The sequence below is a fragment of the Tachypleus tridentatus genome, unplaced genomic scaffold (genome assembly GCF_004210375.1).
Source record: "Tachypleus tridentatus isolate NWPU-2018 unplaced genomic scaffold, ASM421037v1 Hic_cluster_2, whole genome shotgun sequence".
NCBI classification, from domain to species: Eukaryota; Metazoa; Arthropoda; class Merostomata; order Xiphosura; family Limulidae; genus Tachypleus; species Tachypleus tridentatus.
The window spans coordinates 48,859,002-48,878,531 of record NW_027467782.1 but is presented as its reverse complement, the minus strand read 5'-3'; the positions used below and the strand labels follow the sequence as shown (position 1 = coordinate 48,878,531).

General features: G+C 31.9%; 1 protein-coding gene across 2 annotated transcripts; it reads right to left on the bottom strand.

The window, feature by feature from the left end:
- Positions 1-68: 68 nt before the first annotated feature.
- Positions 69-18,988, bottom strand: LOC143243327 (mitochondrial outer membrane protein SLC25A46-like). Of its 2 annotated transcripts, XM_076487170.1 has the most exons (10): positions 18,729-18,988; positions 17,838-17,880; positions 17,444-17,501; positions 14,899-14,976; positions 13,115-13,215; positions 10,594-10,650; positions 10,017-10,074; positions 6,676-6,897; positions 4,570-4,694; positions 69-1,670 (listed from the first exon to the last, which is right to left on the bottom strand). In XM_076487170.1, exons 1-10 carry the CDS (start codon positions 18,913-18,915, stop codon positions 1,418-1,420), a joined length of 1,182 nt encoding a protein of 393 aa, XP_076343285.1. In that variant the 5' UTR covers positions 18,916-18,988; the 3' UTR covers positions 69-1,417. The 2 variants fall into 2 exon arrangements, with proteins under 2 accessions (XP_076343285.1, XP_076343286.1); XM_076487171.1 differs by lacking the exon at positions 14,899-14,976 and having other exon boundaries at positions 18,729-18,937.
- Between the last annotated feature and the right edge of the window lie 542 nt (positions 18,989-19,530).

The window sequence follows — 19,530 nt, the reverse complement described above, 5'->3', positions numbered from 1 at the left end:
CAGAAGTAAATTAGGGCAAACTGACACTCAGTATGGATTTAAGTAGAAATGATGAAACCAAAACTCCAGACACTTCAAGAAACGTTTTATAATCAAAGGATATCTTTAGATCCTGTACTTACACTTAGTTACAAACACTTTCTTTATATGTGGTTAACATACTGTTTACCTTTATACCACATGTTCAGTGACATCTTTCCAAATCCTCTCATCTCGTTAGAACACATTGAATTGCAAATAAATATTATTTCCTGGATATTTTTATTATTATATTGTACCAGTACTTAGAAGAAAATAATACTTTTATCAAACAATCCACATATTTTTAAGTAGTTTCTAGTACAATTAGAAAGTGTTAAACCAAAAAATAAGTTTTTTAAGGGTCCTATTTGAAGTTGTGGTCAAACCTGAAACACTAGTGTGTACATGGCTAGCAGAACCCCAGTGTCCAAAAACCAACAGGTCATCTGATCATTAAATGTAACCACACCTCTCCAATTTTAAAAGAACACAAGCCATTTCAATCACCTGTTGGTAATGTTTGACAAATATTATAACTTTCACTGTCATTCAGTGCCCGTATCATAGAGTTGTAACAACAAGTGTTATTACCAACTATAACACGAATTACAGTTTTCAGGGTTCCATGCACTCTTCTTAAATACAAGTATATACTGTCTTATTATGAGTTAACTTTCTATTACTTCTAGAGTAATTATTGAAAGTACACAAAGAGAATTAGAGATACAAAATGCAACTTTAATTTTCCAAAGAATTATATTTTAACATGTGTGAAAATTACAATATCATTTAATAGTTTTATACATGTTACTCACAAACTCCTACTATGTTCCTACATAATAATTTCAACATTATTCTAACACAAATTACAATCTCCTAATATTTTTTTTACAGATGGAGTTTCACCCTACAGAATCCAGAATGACTAGTTTTGTTAATTCATTTACAAATTCAAGAAATAAACCTATTTTCTAAATTTCGTTCCGTTCAAATATATTTCAAAAATGGAGTTTCGAACAAACACAGTTTGCAAACAAGGATAAATGTTAACACTTTATTACGTGGTTTATTTATTTGATAATCATAAACCAGATCCAACAATTATAACTTATCTTCCTGAAACTTAGAAGTGAATTATACACTAAATGCAATTTCTTACTCAGTTTAATTATTCAGTAACCACAAACCACAAATAAAATAAAGACAAGTGTTCTAGAAATGTAACGGTTACTTTTATTCTCAAGTATTATTAATTTCTTCAGTTATATTTACTGTATAACTCACTTCAAAGTCTCAGTGAGAAACCAGTAATAATATTTTCTTGTTAGCTTGTTTCTGTTTTATATATGGAAAGGATGCTTAAATTAAAACAACAACTGTTCATGAAGCAGGCCCGCTACCGTTTCCTGGCCTTTCTGACAGTGAACATAACTTCGTCAAGGATGACTCTGGTTCCTTTCAAGATTGCAGCATGGAGTATATACTGGAGAAGTAGTGCTCCGAAACCCTTATAAAGTCCAGCTGCTCCTTCCTCTTCTAAGATCGTTTCAATACAATCAAAGGGTCCTTCGTAACGGGTGATCACGGGCATGACAGAAGTTCCACAGTCTAGATTGTCAATGATGGTTCTAGTTCCTTGAAGAAACAACCTGGAATGAAACGGAAGACCATCAGCCCCTTGATAGTATGGAATGTTATCAAACCCATGCTCTGTGTTATCATATCAAAGGTTTAAGCAACAGAGTCAAAACTTGCAAAAATAAATATTCCATTTTTACCCGTGGAGAAAGTCTCATAATCTCATAATACTAAAATAGTAACCTTTTTCAGGGATGACAAGACCATGCTGGCATAGATTGGTTCATGATTTATCAAAACGTATGAGTCATGGAACCGTTTTGATAGGTAGAATCAAACAGATGAAATTTCAGAAAGGTGGAAGAGAGATATTAAACTACACATTGAGAGTGTAAATTAGGCCTACATCTATAGAGTTGAAGTCTCAATGATTGATTGTTTTTTGTACCAAGTTACATGAGAACTATTACCTTTGTCAGCTATTTCTAATTCAGAAGTGAAAGCCTACAAGGAAGGCAACTAGTCATCACCACCCACTGCCAACTCTTGGACTACTCTTTTACCAATGAATAGTGGGACTGACCATTACATTATAAAGGATGAAAGGGCAAGCATTTCTGGTGGGACAGAAATTCGAAGCCCACAACCCTCAGACTGTTAATCAAATGCCCTAACTACCACATAATACCAGGCCCCTCAAAGACAGAAGGTACTTGGTCGACAAATGATCAAAGTTAGATGTTACATATAAAAGATATTTTGACACACCCTAGTAAGATGATTAACAAACTTCTTTAAAGGCATCCAAACATGAAGGGGTTCCTCTAACACAAGAGAACCACCATCCACTTTGACCTGCTTAAAGTTTTATAGGTTTCTTAAAATTGAACTGTATCCAAAATGATGTCTCACAATAAACACTAAGTTCTGAAATGAATCTGGCAGCTGAACACACAAAATAAAAAAATACATTATCAGTATAACCCAATTTTTAAAAAATGTTTACTCTCACAAACCCCTCCAGTTCCCACCTACTTTCTAACAAGCTTGATCCATGTTCAACTTTGTATCTCTTCACACATGTTGGTTCCAACAGTTATGAGTAAATTCAATGCTAATACCTATCAACTAATTAGAATTAGAAACTGAATTTAAATAAACAAGTTTTGAAAAAGTTAAAGTAATGTGTAAAATTCAAATATCTATGAAAATAATTTAGAAGAAATTAAACTAGAAATGTAACAGTACTGTTATATTCATGTTTTCAAAGTTGAGCTTTGTTATGTGGTTTATGTTTTACACAAGTCTCTCAAAATATCAAAATAAGTTTTATCTCAGTCCAAAATGGGCACAGTCATGATCAATAGTTCTTAAACAACTTAAATACCACTTGTTTCTTCTAGTTGTCCTCTCCATATGATTTGTTAAACAAGAGAGTTGTTTAATGAGTTTTCACTGGTCAAAAGACAATTACAGGGAAATTATGGAAAGGATTTCCTTATACCTGGTCATATTAACATCCAAAGAACATTAAATCTACAGCAGTACTTGAAGCTAGTGTTTGTGCATTCTTTAAGTAAGGCACAATATATTTATTTATTGTTACTTAGTATATGGACAGCTTTAAATCTGCTACACTGGCTAAAGCTCAGGAGATATTGTTTGTAAAAAAATTTAAAATGAAAATGTGTAAGTCTTCCAGCATGTACCACAAATTATGAGCGACGTCACTAAGTTACCAGCTAATAACAACATCAGCAGTGAGGGTACCTACACAGCCGATGAAGTAACACATACTGGCCTCTATAAGTGAAGGTGTTATAAATGTACGTTTAATTAGCCATACTCATAATCAGGTTAATTTCTAGTTTACCTATAAGTAGGTAACTTGCTCTGATCAAAAATCAATATTAATTACAATACGATGTCTTAAATTTTAAAATTAACTACAATGACATCATGTTATTTTTACAACAACTTATATGATTATACCATTACTTTCCCTGGTTATTAGCACGCAACTAACACTGAGAAACTAGTTTACTTGTGGTGTAAAAAACATATCATTCTATTTGATAGAAAAAGAACCATTAGAGCTAGACTTTCTTACATCTACCACATGACTACTCTGTTTTAGAGCTAGACTTTCTTACATCTACCACATGACTACTCTGTTTTAGAGCTAGACTTTCTTACATCTACTACATGACTACTCTGTTTTCTCAGGAGATGAGCACAAGGTGCTATTTTGTGAAAAGCTGTGTGAACCGAACACTCTGATGAGTAAAGAACAAAAAACAAAATCTGTCGACTTCATTTTGAAACAAAAATCTTGTGAAAAAAATATTTGTTCTGTTCCTGACACATTAACACAAAGAAACAGAAAACGTAATCTCAGTATGGAAGACCTGCCTTATGAAAGTGCTTTGGTTTCTCTATTGTAACACAGTATGGAGACCTGCCTCATGAAAGTGCTTTGGTTTCTCTGTTGTAACACAGTATGGAAGACCTGCCTTATGAAAGTGCTTTGGTTTCTCTATTGTAACACAGTATGGAAGACCTGCCTTATGAAAGTGCTTTGGTTTCTCTGTTGTAACACAGTATGGAAGACCTGCCTTATGAAAGTGCTTTGGTTTCTCTATTGTAACACAGTATGGAAGACCTGCCTTATGAAAGTGCTTTGGTTTCTCTGTTGTAACACAGTATGGAAGACCTGCCTTATGAAAGTGCTTTGGTTTCTCTGTTGTAACACAGTATGGAAGACCTGCCTTATGAAAGTGCTTTGGTTTCTCTATTGTAACACAGTATGGAAGACCTGCCTTATGAAAGTGCTTTGGTTTCTCTATTGTAAATCATGTTCTCCAAACAGTATTGATATAAACTGAATCATTGTATTAATTCTGCTCTGAAAAGTACTGTTTCAAATACATAACTAATTTTAAAACCTAAAGATAGAGGACAATATCAGACCTGTGAAGGACCGTCTCGCTGGGGAAGACAATGATATCCGACACAAAATTTCCCATAAAAATAGCAGTTAAGTCAGAGAAGCACTGATGTGTTACTCCAATATGGTCTTTCTCTTCAATTCCAAGCTGCAGATAACAAAAAGTGAATGAACACAATGTCAAATAGCATAATTACCTTTCTCTTGAACATTAAGGGTCCATTACATGTAGTTTAATATTAAAAACAATACGTGCATTCAGAAGGAATTGTATCAATAAAAATTACAACCTACTAATAAACAAAAAACAGAGATATGTATACATCTCGGAAAATAAACTTAACACTAACAAGACTGAAACAACATTATTCACACAAAACATCACTGTTTTCTACTTCCACAAAAATGTATTCGTAAAGTTTAAAAATACAAGTTAGAAAACTTAAGTTTTACGTTTCAGTGTATATAGTTCCACTGTCTTCGAGAGAACAAACAATGTTCACAAAGTTTCTTACCAACCTTTCTTTAATTACCATGTTTTTACAACAATGATTTAAAAACATTTATTTCCATGACTTCTGGGCCTAAATCTCTATTCGTATTTATTATTTTTAAACTGTCAGTTTTACGTATTGACAAACAAGATCAAACTAAAAACAGGTTTGTTTTGTTTTGAATTTTGGGCAAAGCTACATAAGAGATATCTGCACTAGCCGTCCCTAATTTAACAGTGACTAGAGGGAAGACAGCTAGTCATCATCACCCACGACCAACTCTTGGGCTACTCTTTTACCAATGAACAGAGGGATTGGCTGTCACATTATAACACCCCAAGGTTGAAAGGGCAAGCATGTTTGGTACGATGGAGATTTGAACCCATGACCCTCAGATTAGGAGCCGAACACCTTAACACAACTGGCAATGCCGGGCCCATAAAAAAAGGTTTTCAAGTATAATTTCTTCACAAATCACCCATTTCAACACTTTATGGACTGAGGTGAGATGTGAGGTCCGAATCACCCATTTCAACACTTTATGGACTAGGTGAGATGTGAAGTCCAAATCACCCATTTCAACACTTTATGGACTAGGTGAGATGTGAAGTCCAAATCACCCATTTCAACACTTTATGGACTAGGTGAGATGTGAAGTCCAAATCACCCATTTCAACACTTTATGGACTAGGTGAGATGTGAAGTCCAAATCACCCATTTCAACACTATGGACTGAGATGAGATGTGAAGTCCAAATCACCCATTTCAACACTATGGACTGAGATGAGATGTGAAGTCCAAATCACCCATTTCAACACTATGGACTAGGTGAGATGTGAAGTCCAAATCACCCATTTCAACACTATGGACTGAGATGAGATGTGAAGTCCAAATCACCCATTTCAACACTATGGACTGAGATGAGATGTGAAGTCCAAATCACCCATTTCAACACTATGGACTAGGTGAGATGTGAAGTCCAAAACACCCATTTCAACACTATAGACTAGGTGAGATGTGAAGTCCAAATCACCCATTTCAACACTATGGACTGAGATGAGATGTGAAGTCCAAATCACCAATTTCAACACTATGGACTAGGTGAGATGTGAAGTCCAAATCACCCATTTCAACACTATGGACTGAGGTGAGATGTGAAGTCCAACATCCTTCTTCGTCTTTCTTACCCACAGTAAATATACAAACTCCATGGGTTAAAACTTACTACACTTTATCCGGTTTCAGCTTTAAATAACAATGTGATTTGGTTTAACTTTTCTATAATTTTTGGACTTAAAAGTTTTATCGATGTTTTTAAAAAAGAAGACATTGAAAATAACTTATTTTTAACTTTATTTTTCCTTGTTCATCAGAGAGTTTCATTATGTACATACATATTTGTACACAACCAGTCTTAACTAGACTAATATTAATTAATGTAATTCTCTTCTTACTTAATTTTCATATTTGTTGTTATAAATCATAGGAAACCATTATTGGTTATTTATGAGCTCACCTGTCACATCAAGTTAAGTAACAACATTTTCGGTCACAGTATTCTTGGTTGAGATCAACTTGTATTTAATAAATACATTACTTTCAATAAATAATAAGTTGTTTTACTTTTTAACTTACCCTCTCTTTTTCTCTCTGTATGTTGAGGTTAATGAACCAACTACTAAGAGACTGAACAACAGATGAGACAACATAGTGTAATAGACCATGCAGGACTGATGGACCAACAAGCATCCAAATTGGAATCAGTCGATTAGTTCGTGGTTTTCGCCAACATGTGAGCCGAAAAAGCCCTTCCTTTAACGTGTCTAACACACCAGGTTTTTCACTAGCAATATCACTCTGAAAAAATCAAGAACTTGCAGAGTAAGATACATGAAAATGCTTGTATTGTTTTCACGTTAGACAGTGAAGTGGCACATCTTGACTGTCTCCTGTGTACATATTAAAAACATTGATTATTATGTAACAGACTGAGTTACCTATCTTTTGTCCAGATTATGAACTTGCAAACATGTGTGGGTGGATGCTACTATAAATATCATAAAAATCTTAACTTTGACACAATTTACTCATAACATTTTGAAACAACATGGGACTTATTGGTTCATCTCAGCTGTTCCGTCTTCTGAGTTAAATTAAAAAATAAATGAATAATCTTAAAGCTGGCCCTCATCATTCATATACTTAAATCTTTTCTTATGCTCACTTAAATTTACTGCTTCGATAACATCTGAAGGTAACCTATTCTAAAGGCCAACCACTCCATTAGAAAATGAAACTGTCTTAACTGAAGATGACTCTTACCCTGCTAAAATTTATATTTGTGTTCTCTTGTCCTACTGTTAAATATGAAACAAGGTAACACATCAACACTATCACTTCCTTCTACAATCTTGAACACTTCAATCAGATCATCTCTAACTCTTCTTTTTTCCAAAAGAAAACAATATGAGAGATTTCAGCCTTTCCTCATATGACACCAGGCACCATTCTAGTAACAATCCTCTGAACCATTTTCAACAATTTGGCGTCTTTCCTGTCAAAATCTGAACACAATATTCTAACCAGTGATCTGCACAATTAAATTACAACCTCTTTAAATCTGTATACAATATTTTGGTTGATACAAGCAATATTCCTATTTCTTGATGACGAGAAACCCACTTGAAATAAAAATGTAACATCCTCTTCACAGTTAGCAACACCCAAGACCTTGATGTCATCTGCATGTTTAAGTAATTTATTGACCAATCATTAATCCACTTCACTGATGTAAATCAAAAAGGGTAATTATCCTAACACTGATCCCAAGGTACACCACTTGTAACATTAATCCAGTTTCATTGAACTCCATTCATAACAACCATCTGCTTTCTTCCATCAAGCCACTCTTCTATCCGGTTAGTTAACATCTATATAGACGAGTTTCTTTACAAGTCATTTATGTGGCACTTTGTCGACTACTTTCTGGTAATCCAGGTACTCAAAATCTACACCCTAATCATTATCTACATAATCAGTAACATTTTTAAAGAATGTCAAGAGATCTGTGAGATAAGATTTTGACTTAATGAAACCATGTTGACCGTCCAATTTTATACTTTGTTAAATGACTTTGTATAGCATCTTTTAACACTTTTCAAAACTTTCCTCATGATTGATGCAAAGACTAACAGGTCTATAACTACAGGGACAATTTTTATTACCTCTCTAAAAAATAGGAGTTACATTAGTTAACTTCCAATCATCTGGTACGTGCCTACTATTGACAAAAAATAGTACTCAGTGGTTCACATATCCTATCTTTAACTTCCTTCAAAACTCTTAGAAAATATTATCTGGCTCACAAGCCTTATTCTTCTGAACTTCCCAAGCTTTAACCAGTTCTGAATTAACACAGTCATCTTGTTTAATATAATTTCCATTTATCATAACAACATTCATTATTACCACAGTTTTCTATAAACTTTATGAAACTCACTATATATATATTTATAACAACGTACATACTGTGTGACAGTCACTGCAGCTTTGTAGGAAGAGGTAAAAGAAAATGTAGTGGTAGCAGAGGTGCTGTTACCCACTTTCCACACCCAGTAGTTGATGTCTTTCAGCCATGTTTTATATTATTATTTAATTGACTGCAAAAGTGTTACAAGTTGAAGTTGTAAGATCATGGGTCAAAGTATGTTTGTTTTTTGGTTTTTGAAATTCACACAAAGCTACTCGAGGGCTATCTGTGCTAGCCGTCCCTAATTTAGCAGTGTAAGACTAGAGGGAAGGCAGCTAGTCATCACCACCCAGCGCCAACTCTTGGGCTACTCTTTTACCAATGAATAGTGGGATTGAACATCACATTATAACATCCCGACAGCTGAAAGGGCGAGCATGATTGGTGCGAGGGGGATGCAAACCTGCGACCCTCAGATTACTAGTCGCATGCCTTAACACGCTTGGCCATGCCGGACCAGGGTCAAAGTAGAAAATGGCTCTTAATATCAGTCTTAAGGCGACTGTTGGAGTAGAAGCTTCATCTGAGATAACATGTGACTCTAACAGTGGCAGCTATTTCTTATTACATTCCTTTGAGTGCTAGCTTCATCTGAGATAACATGTGACTCTAACAATGGCAGCTATTTCTTATTACATTCCTTTGAGTGCTAGCTTCACCTGAGATAACATGTGACTCTAACAGTGGCAGCTATTTCTTATTACATTCCTTTGAGTGCTAGCTTCATCTGAGATAACATGTGACTCTAACAATGGCAGCTATTTCTTATTACATTCCTTTGAGTGCTAGCTTCACCTGAGATAACATGTGACTCTAGTGGCAGCTATTTCTCATTACATTCCTTTGAGTGCTAGCTTCATCTGAGATAACATGTGACTCTAACAGTGGCAGCTATTTCTTATTACATTCCTTTGAGTGCTAGCTTCACCTGAGATAACATGTGACTCTAACAGTGGCAGCTATTTCTTATTACATTCCTTTGAGTGCTAGTACATATATAAAACATTTGTGTGTACATATATAGTGTTGTACCCTACACTGTATGTTTTGTTATTTTTGATGTAAGGATGTGATAGCATCTATGAGGTAGTTAACATTAACTTAAAACAAAGATAGTAAGTGCTAAATAACAACAATAACGAAAGTGGCTGGTGGGGTTGTGAAACCCCCATTAATGTGCCCCTTGTTCCAAACTTTAATTGTACAAAGGTTGGTTAATATTGACCTAAGAGTAGTTAAATAATGGACACACACAGATTTTTGTGCTCTAATATACAAATATTCTGGTAACTGCTTATCAAAAATATTTATCTGAAAAACTTCAAAGTGTAATTTTTAAAACCATAGACAGTAAAATGACTGAATAAAACAGAAATATTACTTGTGTAGTAATTATATTCTTATATTACAAAAAAAAAAATGTACATTTCACTTTGCTAATACATACCTGAACAGTTTCAACAAGACTAGCAGAATAAAACGGAGTTAGAACGGTATAAGTGATGCTGTAATGAAAAGAAAGTTTGTGATAAACCTAAATACATATAAATTATACATTGTTTCTTCACTCTAGTAGCACTGGTATCAGTTTGGTTCATCGGGATATCCGACAGAGTAAGTTTGAGTTATGCCATACTGCACTACATGTACAAAACAAATATATCTAAATAAATACACACAGTTTAAAGATTGTGCAGCAGTGACATCAAAACACGAACCGACTTTTAAAGAAGTTTCCAAACAAAGAAAGTTTCAGGTTATATTAATTTACACCAACATTTCTTCAGTTCTTAAAAATGTCAACAGTCCATCAAACCTACATTATTTAACCCAAAATATTAATGAAACTTTGGAAAATTTTAACCTTAAACAGCAGATATTTAAAATTCTTAATAGAAATACATGATGTACAGTTATGGACATTCAAAGTCATCAAATTAGATTTAAATCTTAAATAATTTCTGTAACATATATTTATTCACAGGTAGAACAAGAGAGAAATATGACATCTTTGTAACACTCACCATTTTAAGGCTAAATGTTGAAATATGTGCTTTAAAGAGCTGAACTGGTTTATTTCTCTGAAATTCAACAGAAAATTATGAACATCACATTCAGTTTATTACCTTTGGTTCTGGTATTCTTCATAACTGTTTTTGAAAGTAATATTCAGTCATCATTCCAAGTTTTAAGAAAGATTTTGATGAACAACATGGCTTAAGAACTATTATTAAGAACTATTTATTTAAATTATTATACCTTTCACAGTATTAACAAAAACCAAACTAATTATTTAAATTATTATACCTTTCACAGTATTAACAAAAACCAAACTATTTAAATTATTATACCTTTCACAGTATTGACAAAAACCAAACTATTTAAATTATTATACCTTTCACAGTATTGACAAAAACCAAACTATTTAAATTATTGTACCTTTCACAGTATTGACAAAAACCAAACTATTTAAATTATTGTACCTTTCACAGTATTGACAAAAACCAAACTATTTAAATTATTGTACCTTTCACAGTATTGACAAAAACCAAACTATTTAAATTATTATACCTTTCACAGTTTTGACAAAAACCAAACTAATTATTTAAATTATTATACCTTTCACAGTATTAACAAAAACCAAACTATTTAAATTATTATACCTTTCACAGTATTGACAAAAACCAAACTATTTAAATTATTATACCTTTCACAGTATTGACAAAAACCAAACTATTTAAATTATTATACCTTTCACAGTATTGACAAAAACCAAACTATTTAAATTATTATACCTTTCACAGTATTGACAAAAACCAAACTATTTAAATTATTGTACCTTTCACAGTATTGACAAAAACCAAACTATTTAAATTATTGTACCTTTCACAGTATTGACAAAAACCAAACTATTTAAATTATTATACCTTTCACAGTTTTGACAAAAACCAAACTATTTATTTAAATTATTATACCTTTCACAGTATTGACAAAAACCAAACTATTTATTTAAATTATTGTACCTTTCACAGTATTGACAAAAACCAAACTATTTAAATTATTATACCTTTCACAGTATTGACAAAAACCAAACTATTTATTTAAATTATTGTACCTTTCACAGTATTGACAAAAACCAAACTATTTAAATTATTATACCTTTCACAGTTTTGACAAAAACCAAACTATTTATTTAAATTATTATACCTTTCACAGTATTGACAAAAACCAAACTATTTATTTAAATTATTGTACCTTTCACAGTATTGACAAAAACCAAACTATTTAAATTATTATACCTTTCACAGTATTGATAAAAACCAAACTATTTAAATTATTATACCTTTCACAGTATTGACAAAAACCAAACTATTTAAATTATTATACCTTTCACAGTTTTGACAAAAACCAAACTATTTATTTAAATTATTATACCTTTCACAGTATTGACAAAAACCAAACTAATTATTTAAATTATTATACCTTTCACAGTATCGAAAAAAACCAAACTAATTATTTAAATTATTATACCTTTCACAGTATTGACAAAAACCAAACTATTTATTTAAATTATTGTACCTTTCACAGTATTGACAAAAACCAAACTATTTAAATTATTATACCTTTCACAGTATTGACAAAAACCAAACTATTTATTTAAATTATTAAACCTTTCACAGTATTGACAAAAACCAAACTATTTATTTAAATTATTATACCTTTCACAGTATTGACAAAAACCAAACTATTTATTTAAATTATTAAACCTTTCACAGTATTGACAAAAACCAAACTATTTAAATTATTAAACCTTTCACAGTATTGACAAAAACCAAACTATTTATTTAAATTATTATACCTTTCACAGTGTTGACAAAAACCAAACTATTTATTTAAATTATTATATCTTTCACAGTTTTGACAGAAACCAAACTATTTATTTAAATTATTATACCTTTCACAGTTTTGACAGAAACCAAACTATTTATTTAAATTATTATACCTTTCACAGTTTTGAGAGAAACCAAACTATATGTTTCACAAACACGAGATGTTCGTGAAACGTACAATTTTCTTGTTTTTTGTCAATTCTATAATTACAGAGTTTCACCAAGTACCAACCTTATAACTTTTAATACCAGCATTATAATACAGAAAGATTTAGTTATTAACATTTGTATACAGAGTTTAAATATATCTTAAAGATTTCACTGTTCACTGTAGAAACAGATAATGAATACAAATATCACGACTGTCAGGAATTTATCTAGAGGCCAAGTAACAAAGTTTGGGTTTTAAATCACTATTATTAATATTTAAGTTAATTCACTATAAATATAAAAATGAGTGAAAACATTTCTGGAATTATTTTATATGGCCGATCTAAGTCTCCACAGATAACTGTAAAACAACACTTGGTAACACTACATAAATAATAAACCATAATTTTTATTTGCATCAGTAACATTTTTTCTTCCATATTCAGAAAACACTGATGAAAAAAATTCAAACATGATAATGTTAACAGACTTGACAAAACGTTACCTTGGGAAGGGAGAAAACTCCGATACAACGGTCTCAGTCATCAGAGTTAGACCACGCAATATAAACATGCTTCCAGCTCCTTTCCACAACGTTCCAAATCCCTGAAATGTTATCACACTTTAAGAATGTTACAGACTTATTAAATGTTTCAAGTTTTTCTATACAGAGTAATTGTTTTAAATTATCACCAACATCAAATTCTGATGAACTTAATTAATAATGTGTTGGACTGTTTCTCACATACATAAAACTAGTATCAAGGAAATTATTTTAAAGATTTGTTGTGGAACACTAAAAAAAAGTTATACCTTCATTATTATGCCCGAGTTTTAATGATACACATTCCTCACATATAACAGTTATACAAATATATACCAAATAAAGATAAAATTCAACATTCCCTCTTCTCCATAACAGTCTGTTCACACATATAACTCACATCCATTGTTTCCTCGGTGTAAACACATAAACCAATGATGTGAAACTTAGAACAAACTTCCTAAATACTATTTAGTTACAGTTTTAGAAAAATCCAAAAATTTTGTTGTATTAAAAGTAATTCCTCTTGTTTTAAAATATAATTTTTTTTATTCTTGGCTTTGGTTTGGTTTGAATTTTGTGCAAAGCTACACGAGGGCTATCTGTACTAACCGTCCCTAATTTAGCAGTGTAGGACTAGAGGGAAGGCAGCTAGTCATCACCACCCACTGAAAACTCTTGGGCTGATCTTTTACCAATGAATAGTGGGATTGACCATCACATTATAATGCCCACATGACTGAAAGGGTGAGCATGTTTGGTGTGACAGGATTCAAACCTGTGACCCCTGGATTACGTGTTGACTGCCTCATCAACCTGGCCTTTTTACGGTTGATTAGAAATGTCCATTTCATATATATATATATATACAATCATTAATTATTTACATTTTGCTGTGGATATTTTATTCTATGATTGCAGTAGTCAATGTTTTGCTGGCTCTGACTATACCCACTAAACCTTAGGTGATATTTTGTCATCACAAAGGAAATTACTAATGTCTTCCAAGGCTTATAGATTAACACAAAATCATTTTCACGGATAAAAACAAATCTAAAGAAACCATAAAAATATTCACAAATGTATAGCTTGTTCCTAAATCTTCTAAACTTCCAAAATGACCATGAGAGCTCCAAAAACCAAATATTTCAAATTACTGCTCAAACATCTTTATTTACTGCACATGAATTCAGGGGCAGATAAAGCACGGGTAATATCACATGTTGCACACTGGCTAAAAACACTAAAATTAATTTCTAAAAATGCATTAAACATACAAGTCAGCCACTGCAGGATTTATCTACTCCTTCTGGGTTGAGCTATTTTAAAATTAAACTTCATCAGTAACTGTTTGGACCACGGAATGCGTTGATAGTGTTTCTTAACAAACACAAACCCATATTTTTGGATTTACAAGAAACCCCCTCAAAGCTGTGGAGAAATGTTAACATTTTCATTCATTTTTCTTTATGAATCACACTAAATAAATACCACCTGATAATAACATATTGATTCAAAACTATTTGAACTGCTAAGACTTTGTAGGAATTATTATTTTTACTTAAATTTTAAAGTATGATAAGCAGAGGATTTTCAGTCAGGACAAGTTTCAAGAAAACCCGACCAGTAATATTTAAAATGTTACTGAAAGGTATTCTGGAACAAGAAAAATCTATATAATTGTGTTCAGAAAACTTCAGCTAAAATCTTAGGATCTCAAAGTGCCTTTAAAATAAAAAAGTCACCTGTCTTCTCTGGAGTTTAACAATTACAGGGAACAAAGTGAACGGTGTCAGATGAAATCGATGAGATTTGTAGTGAACCTTCAAAAGAATAAAGACAGTCAGTTTCATTTTTTATTATTATTAATCTACACAGTTACAAACAGCCCTAAAATGTAATTGGTACACTACTGTTACAAGACAAACTTGTTATGTAAAATATCTATCAGTAAGACCTTTCTCTCCATGAAACTTCCAATCAGGTTTTAATTTGTACCACATTTGGTATATTTTTACTTAATATGTGAGGATTATCTAGTTTTCAGATGCAGCATAAAAACAATAACCAATTAATGAGTTACTGTAAATTAAGGTCAAATACATTTGGTCTACAAACAATAACCAATTAATGAGTTACTGTAAATTAAGGTCAAATACATTTGGTCTACAAACAAAAACACAGTCTCCTCTTTCTTTGAGAGTAAGATCTGGGATGTTGTAACATATTAATTCCAAAATAATTATTCTGTTTAGTTAAAGGAAAAACTACATAAAATACTTATACACCTGTAATATTTGAACATAATCACACAAGTGGACAACCTTAGACTGATAAGTACACGTGAATATGTCAATACCAGTTTCTTGAATATCGATACTTCTATCAGTTTGTTCCACTGAATGTGGTTTTTTTGGTTTTCATAAAATTTTAATATAAATCTGTTATATTTACTGTTTTATTGTGTATGGAAATAACTAATTTCTTTTCTGTTTCATAATAAAACAAAATACTGAGGCTTACCTAAACTCTTTTCACTTCACAATAATCTAAAGAAATGTGTTGTTGAGAACTGAGTAAACCGGTGAGATAAACTTCACTACGTTCCGTGAGGAAGCAAATAACGGTGCATTAAAACGTTTTTACAATGATTCCAATCCAAGGTCTTGTTTTGGTGTCTCTATCACCAAAAGATTTTCTTATTTGTTAGGAACTTGTATAAGCTCTCTCTCTATTTTGTTTCCCATGAGTTAAAAAATTAGACCAGCTTCTGTCAAGACACTTTGTTGGTACATCAGAACTAATACATGAATTTAAACTTAAACAGTGGAAAAATAAAACCAGGTTGTCTTATCCCACAAGTAACAGTACTTCAATAGAATATGTAACTTTGTAAGAGCTACATCTGTAATTTTACACTAACTTCTTCATATAGCAGTAAAGTTATCAATATTAGGTTATAATACACTACAGCTGTTTGAAGATCCATGACAGAAATATACAGTTCATATAAACCAACACCCGATCCATGACAGAGATATAGAGTTCATATCAACCAACACCCGATCCATGACAGAGATATAGAGTTCATATCAACCAACACCCGATCCATGACAGAGATATAGAGTTCATATCAACCAACACCCGATCCATGACAGAGATATAGAGTTCATATCAACCAACACCTGATCCATGACAGAGATATAGAGTTCATATCAACCAACACCCGATCCATGACAGAGATATAGAGTTCATATCAACCAACACCCGATCCATGACAGAGATATAGAGTTCATATCAGCCAACACCCGATCCATGACAGAGATATAGAGTTCATATCAACCAACACCCGATCCATGACAGAGATATAGAGTTCATATAAACCAACACCCGATCCATGACAGAGATATAGAGTTCATATCAATCAACACCCGATCCATGACAGAGATATAGAGTTCATATCAATCAACACCCGATCCATGACAGAGATATAGAGTTCATATCAACCCACAACCGGACGATAAGTTTCAGTTTTACACTTTTTTCTATTTTTAATTCTGTTAGTTCTGTTGCTGGAAAAACACTCTTGGTAGATTCCAATATAGCCACTCAAGTTTCTGAAAATTCTGAAGAGTTGAAGTCTAGAATACACAAATATTTAAAAACTGTTTTTGATTTTACACAAAGACTGTGAAGTGGTAGGCTAGAAATAAGGCAGCTCATTAATGCCACCCAACACCCACTCTAGGGTTCATCAGATAACACCATATAGTGTCCAGAACACTATCCACTGCACCACACTTGTTCAAAAATTTAAAAATTAAACTACAGTTATGGACATAATACTTAGGTTCACAATAATAATTGTAGTTAAACAACAGTATATCAGATTACTTTTGTCTATAGTAGAAGTTATAGTAGTTAAATTTGACTCTCAATCTTCAAACTGATTTATAGATATGAAACATCAAGTTAGCGTTTGCAACATTAACGTAAGCCATGTGTCTTTATTGGTTCTTAGATGGATATCCTACATCCTGCACTATGAAATATTAAAACTATAGACAAATCACCGATTGTGTTTCATTGCCATATAAAATACAATTTTCCTAGTTCGTACAATTTGTGGGAAGTGGACAAGTGAAAAACAACTAAATTTTATTCTCTACACGAGATGTTCGACTCAAGTACAAAGCAAACTTGAATGCTGTATATACTGAATATATATACTGAATGCTGTATATAGTAAAGTGACATTTCATGTGTAGTTAAAATGATTATACAACTTACCTGACATTGTCTTCTTATAACTATGCACGGATGAGAGATGATGCTTTCGGTAATTAAGCTACAAGAAATACAATAAAATACGTGCTTTCTGTCAAGATTTCCTTACAAAAATTAATATGATATATAATGTAATTTATTTTACTTAAGTGGAACGTTAAGTTGATAAAACTAACAACATACTTGATCAAACGACTTACACAGATCTGTTGGCTGTTTAATTAAACCATGTTGTTCCTTTTGTCACTCTTACATATTTAAGACCTCTAGTAACGGCTAAGTTTTATAAAGTTGTGACAACCTTAACACTTGGTTTTATATAAATTTTTCAATATTTTGATTAAAACACATTTGTACTGTTAAAGTTTTGTTACAAATACCACAAGAACTGACCAACCTCGCTATTCCCACTGAAACACCAGCAAATTTTTGAGCTTGCTCTGTGAAGAAACAGAAGAAATAAGGAGAGATGTTTACACCAATAAGATTTATATAATTGTAACAGTGTTGGCAGGAGCTAAACATATGAAATATATATATATAATAAATTAAATATAACATTTCTGTTGAGTGTAGAAAACCTAATTTAAAACAGCAGCAGTTTGGTTCTGTAATAAACACAAGGATTGGTACTTGTAATCCTAGAAAGTGATGCTCATGGAAAATAATACAAATACAATTATTATGTGTTGAGCAAACTAAAACTGGAAACAAAATATACACAATACACAGACAGCATAATATATACAATACACAAACAACATAATCTCTTATGCTAAACCAGATAATGTTTGAAACATGCTGTATACTTAAGAGAAAATATTTGCTACAACCTGTGACAAAATATTATAAAACTGTTAAAAAGAAGCCATATTCAAGAAAATAATTATATTGATAATATAAGCTGAAAGAGGAAAAATTAGTCTCTTAATATTGCTGAAATATACGAGTTCGAAAATTATGTAATTAGAAACATGGAAGATAAACAACTATGCAATAATTGTTTAACTTCCAAGTGAAGGTTAGATAAAATTATAAAACACAGCCTAGCCCAAATACATATGTGTATGTATCGCAAACTGGTTTGAGACTAGAATTAACAAATAGTAAAATTCATAGAAATCCAGTCTTCATTTTTGCGTAGCACTTTTATCAGTTTCTATTCTAATGTTTGTCTATATATCTCGACAGTATCACTACTGCAAAATATTAGTACAAATAATAGTAAAAGATCTAAAACTATGTACAATTTGCAGTATTAGTAACTACTAGTATTAGGAAGTTGTACCAATATCTGCTTCACTTCCATCTTTTTTAGCAACAGACGTCGTTTCTAATTCATGCTGATTCTGTGGCACAAATTCTTGAACTGTTTTTGGTACTGTCTGTTGTCGGCGGTAAAACTGATGATGACCTGATAAAAATCTCAAATCCTCGTCGATATTCATGAATTCACCATAAGTAATACCAGCCATCTTCAAAATTTCAAAATATAAACGTTTCACTAGATGGCAGCAGTTTCATTCTTCCATATTGATTACACTGTAATAATAATTTATCATTATATATTACCCAAATTGAAAGGGTCAGCAGATTTTGTTCATTATCGAAGACATTTCAGATAAAATATAAAATAAAATTGAAAAATCTGCATACATCTATAAATCAATCATCTCCTGTATTGATAGTTAGTTTTAAGATTATAAATCACTAAGGGTAAGCAATTTAAAACTTGATGGTGGCTTGCGGAATAAGATTTAAAATTTCTACCTCTTTATACATGCATGTACAAATACAGTTGTCTTTTCCACTTAAATTAAATTATTACAAGAAACAAATCTGTGTATGTAAAATGTTTAACATTATAGAAGTGATATTCATGGTCTGTTAAAATATATCCTTTGGAATTCCAAATACTATTCACCCTTGTAGGTTATATTTTTACAGTTGACTTTATATTTTGAATGTCAAAATTATGCAGCTTTCAACCTATCCTACAAGGTATTTCAACTTATAAAATTATAAAACATTCACTTGCCTGTTGTTTAAAAAGAAAGGCAGTGTTGGATAAATTGTAATTGACAAATAAA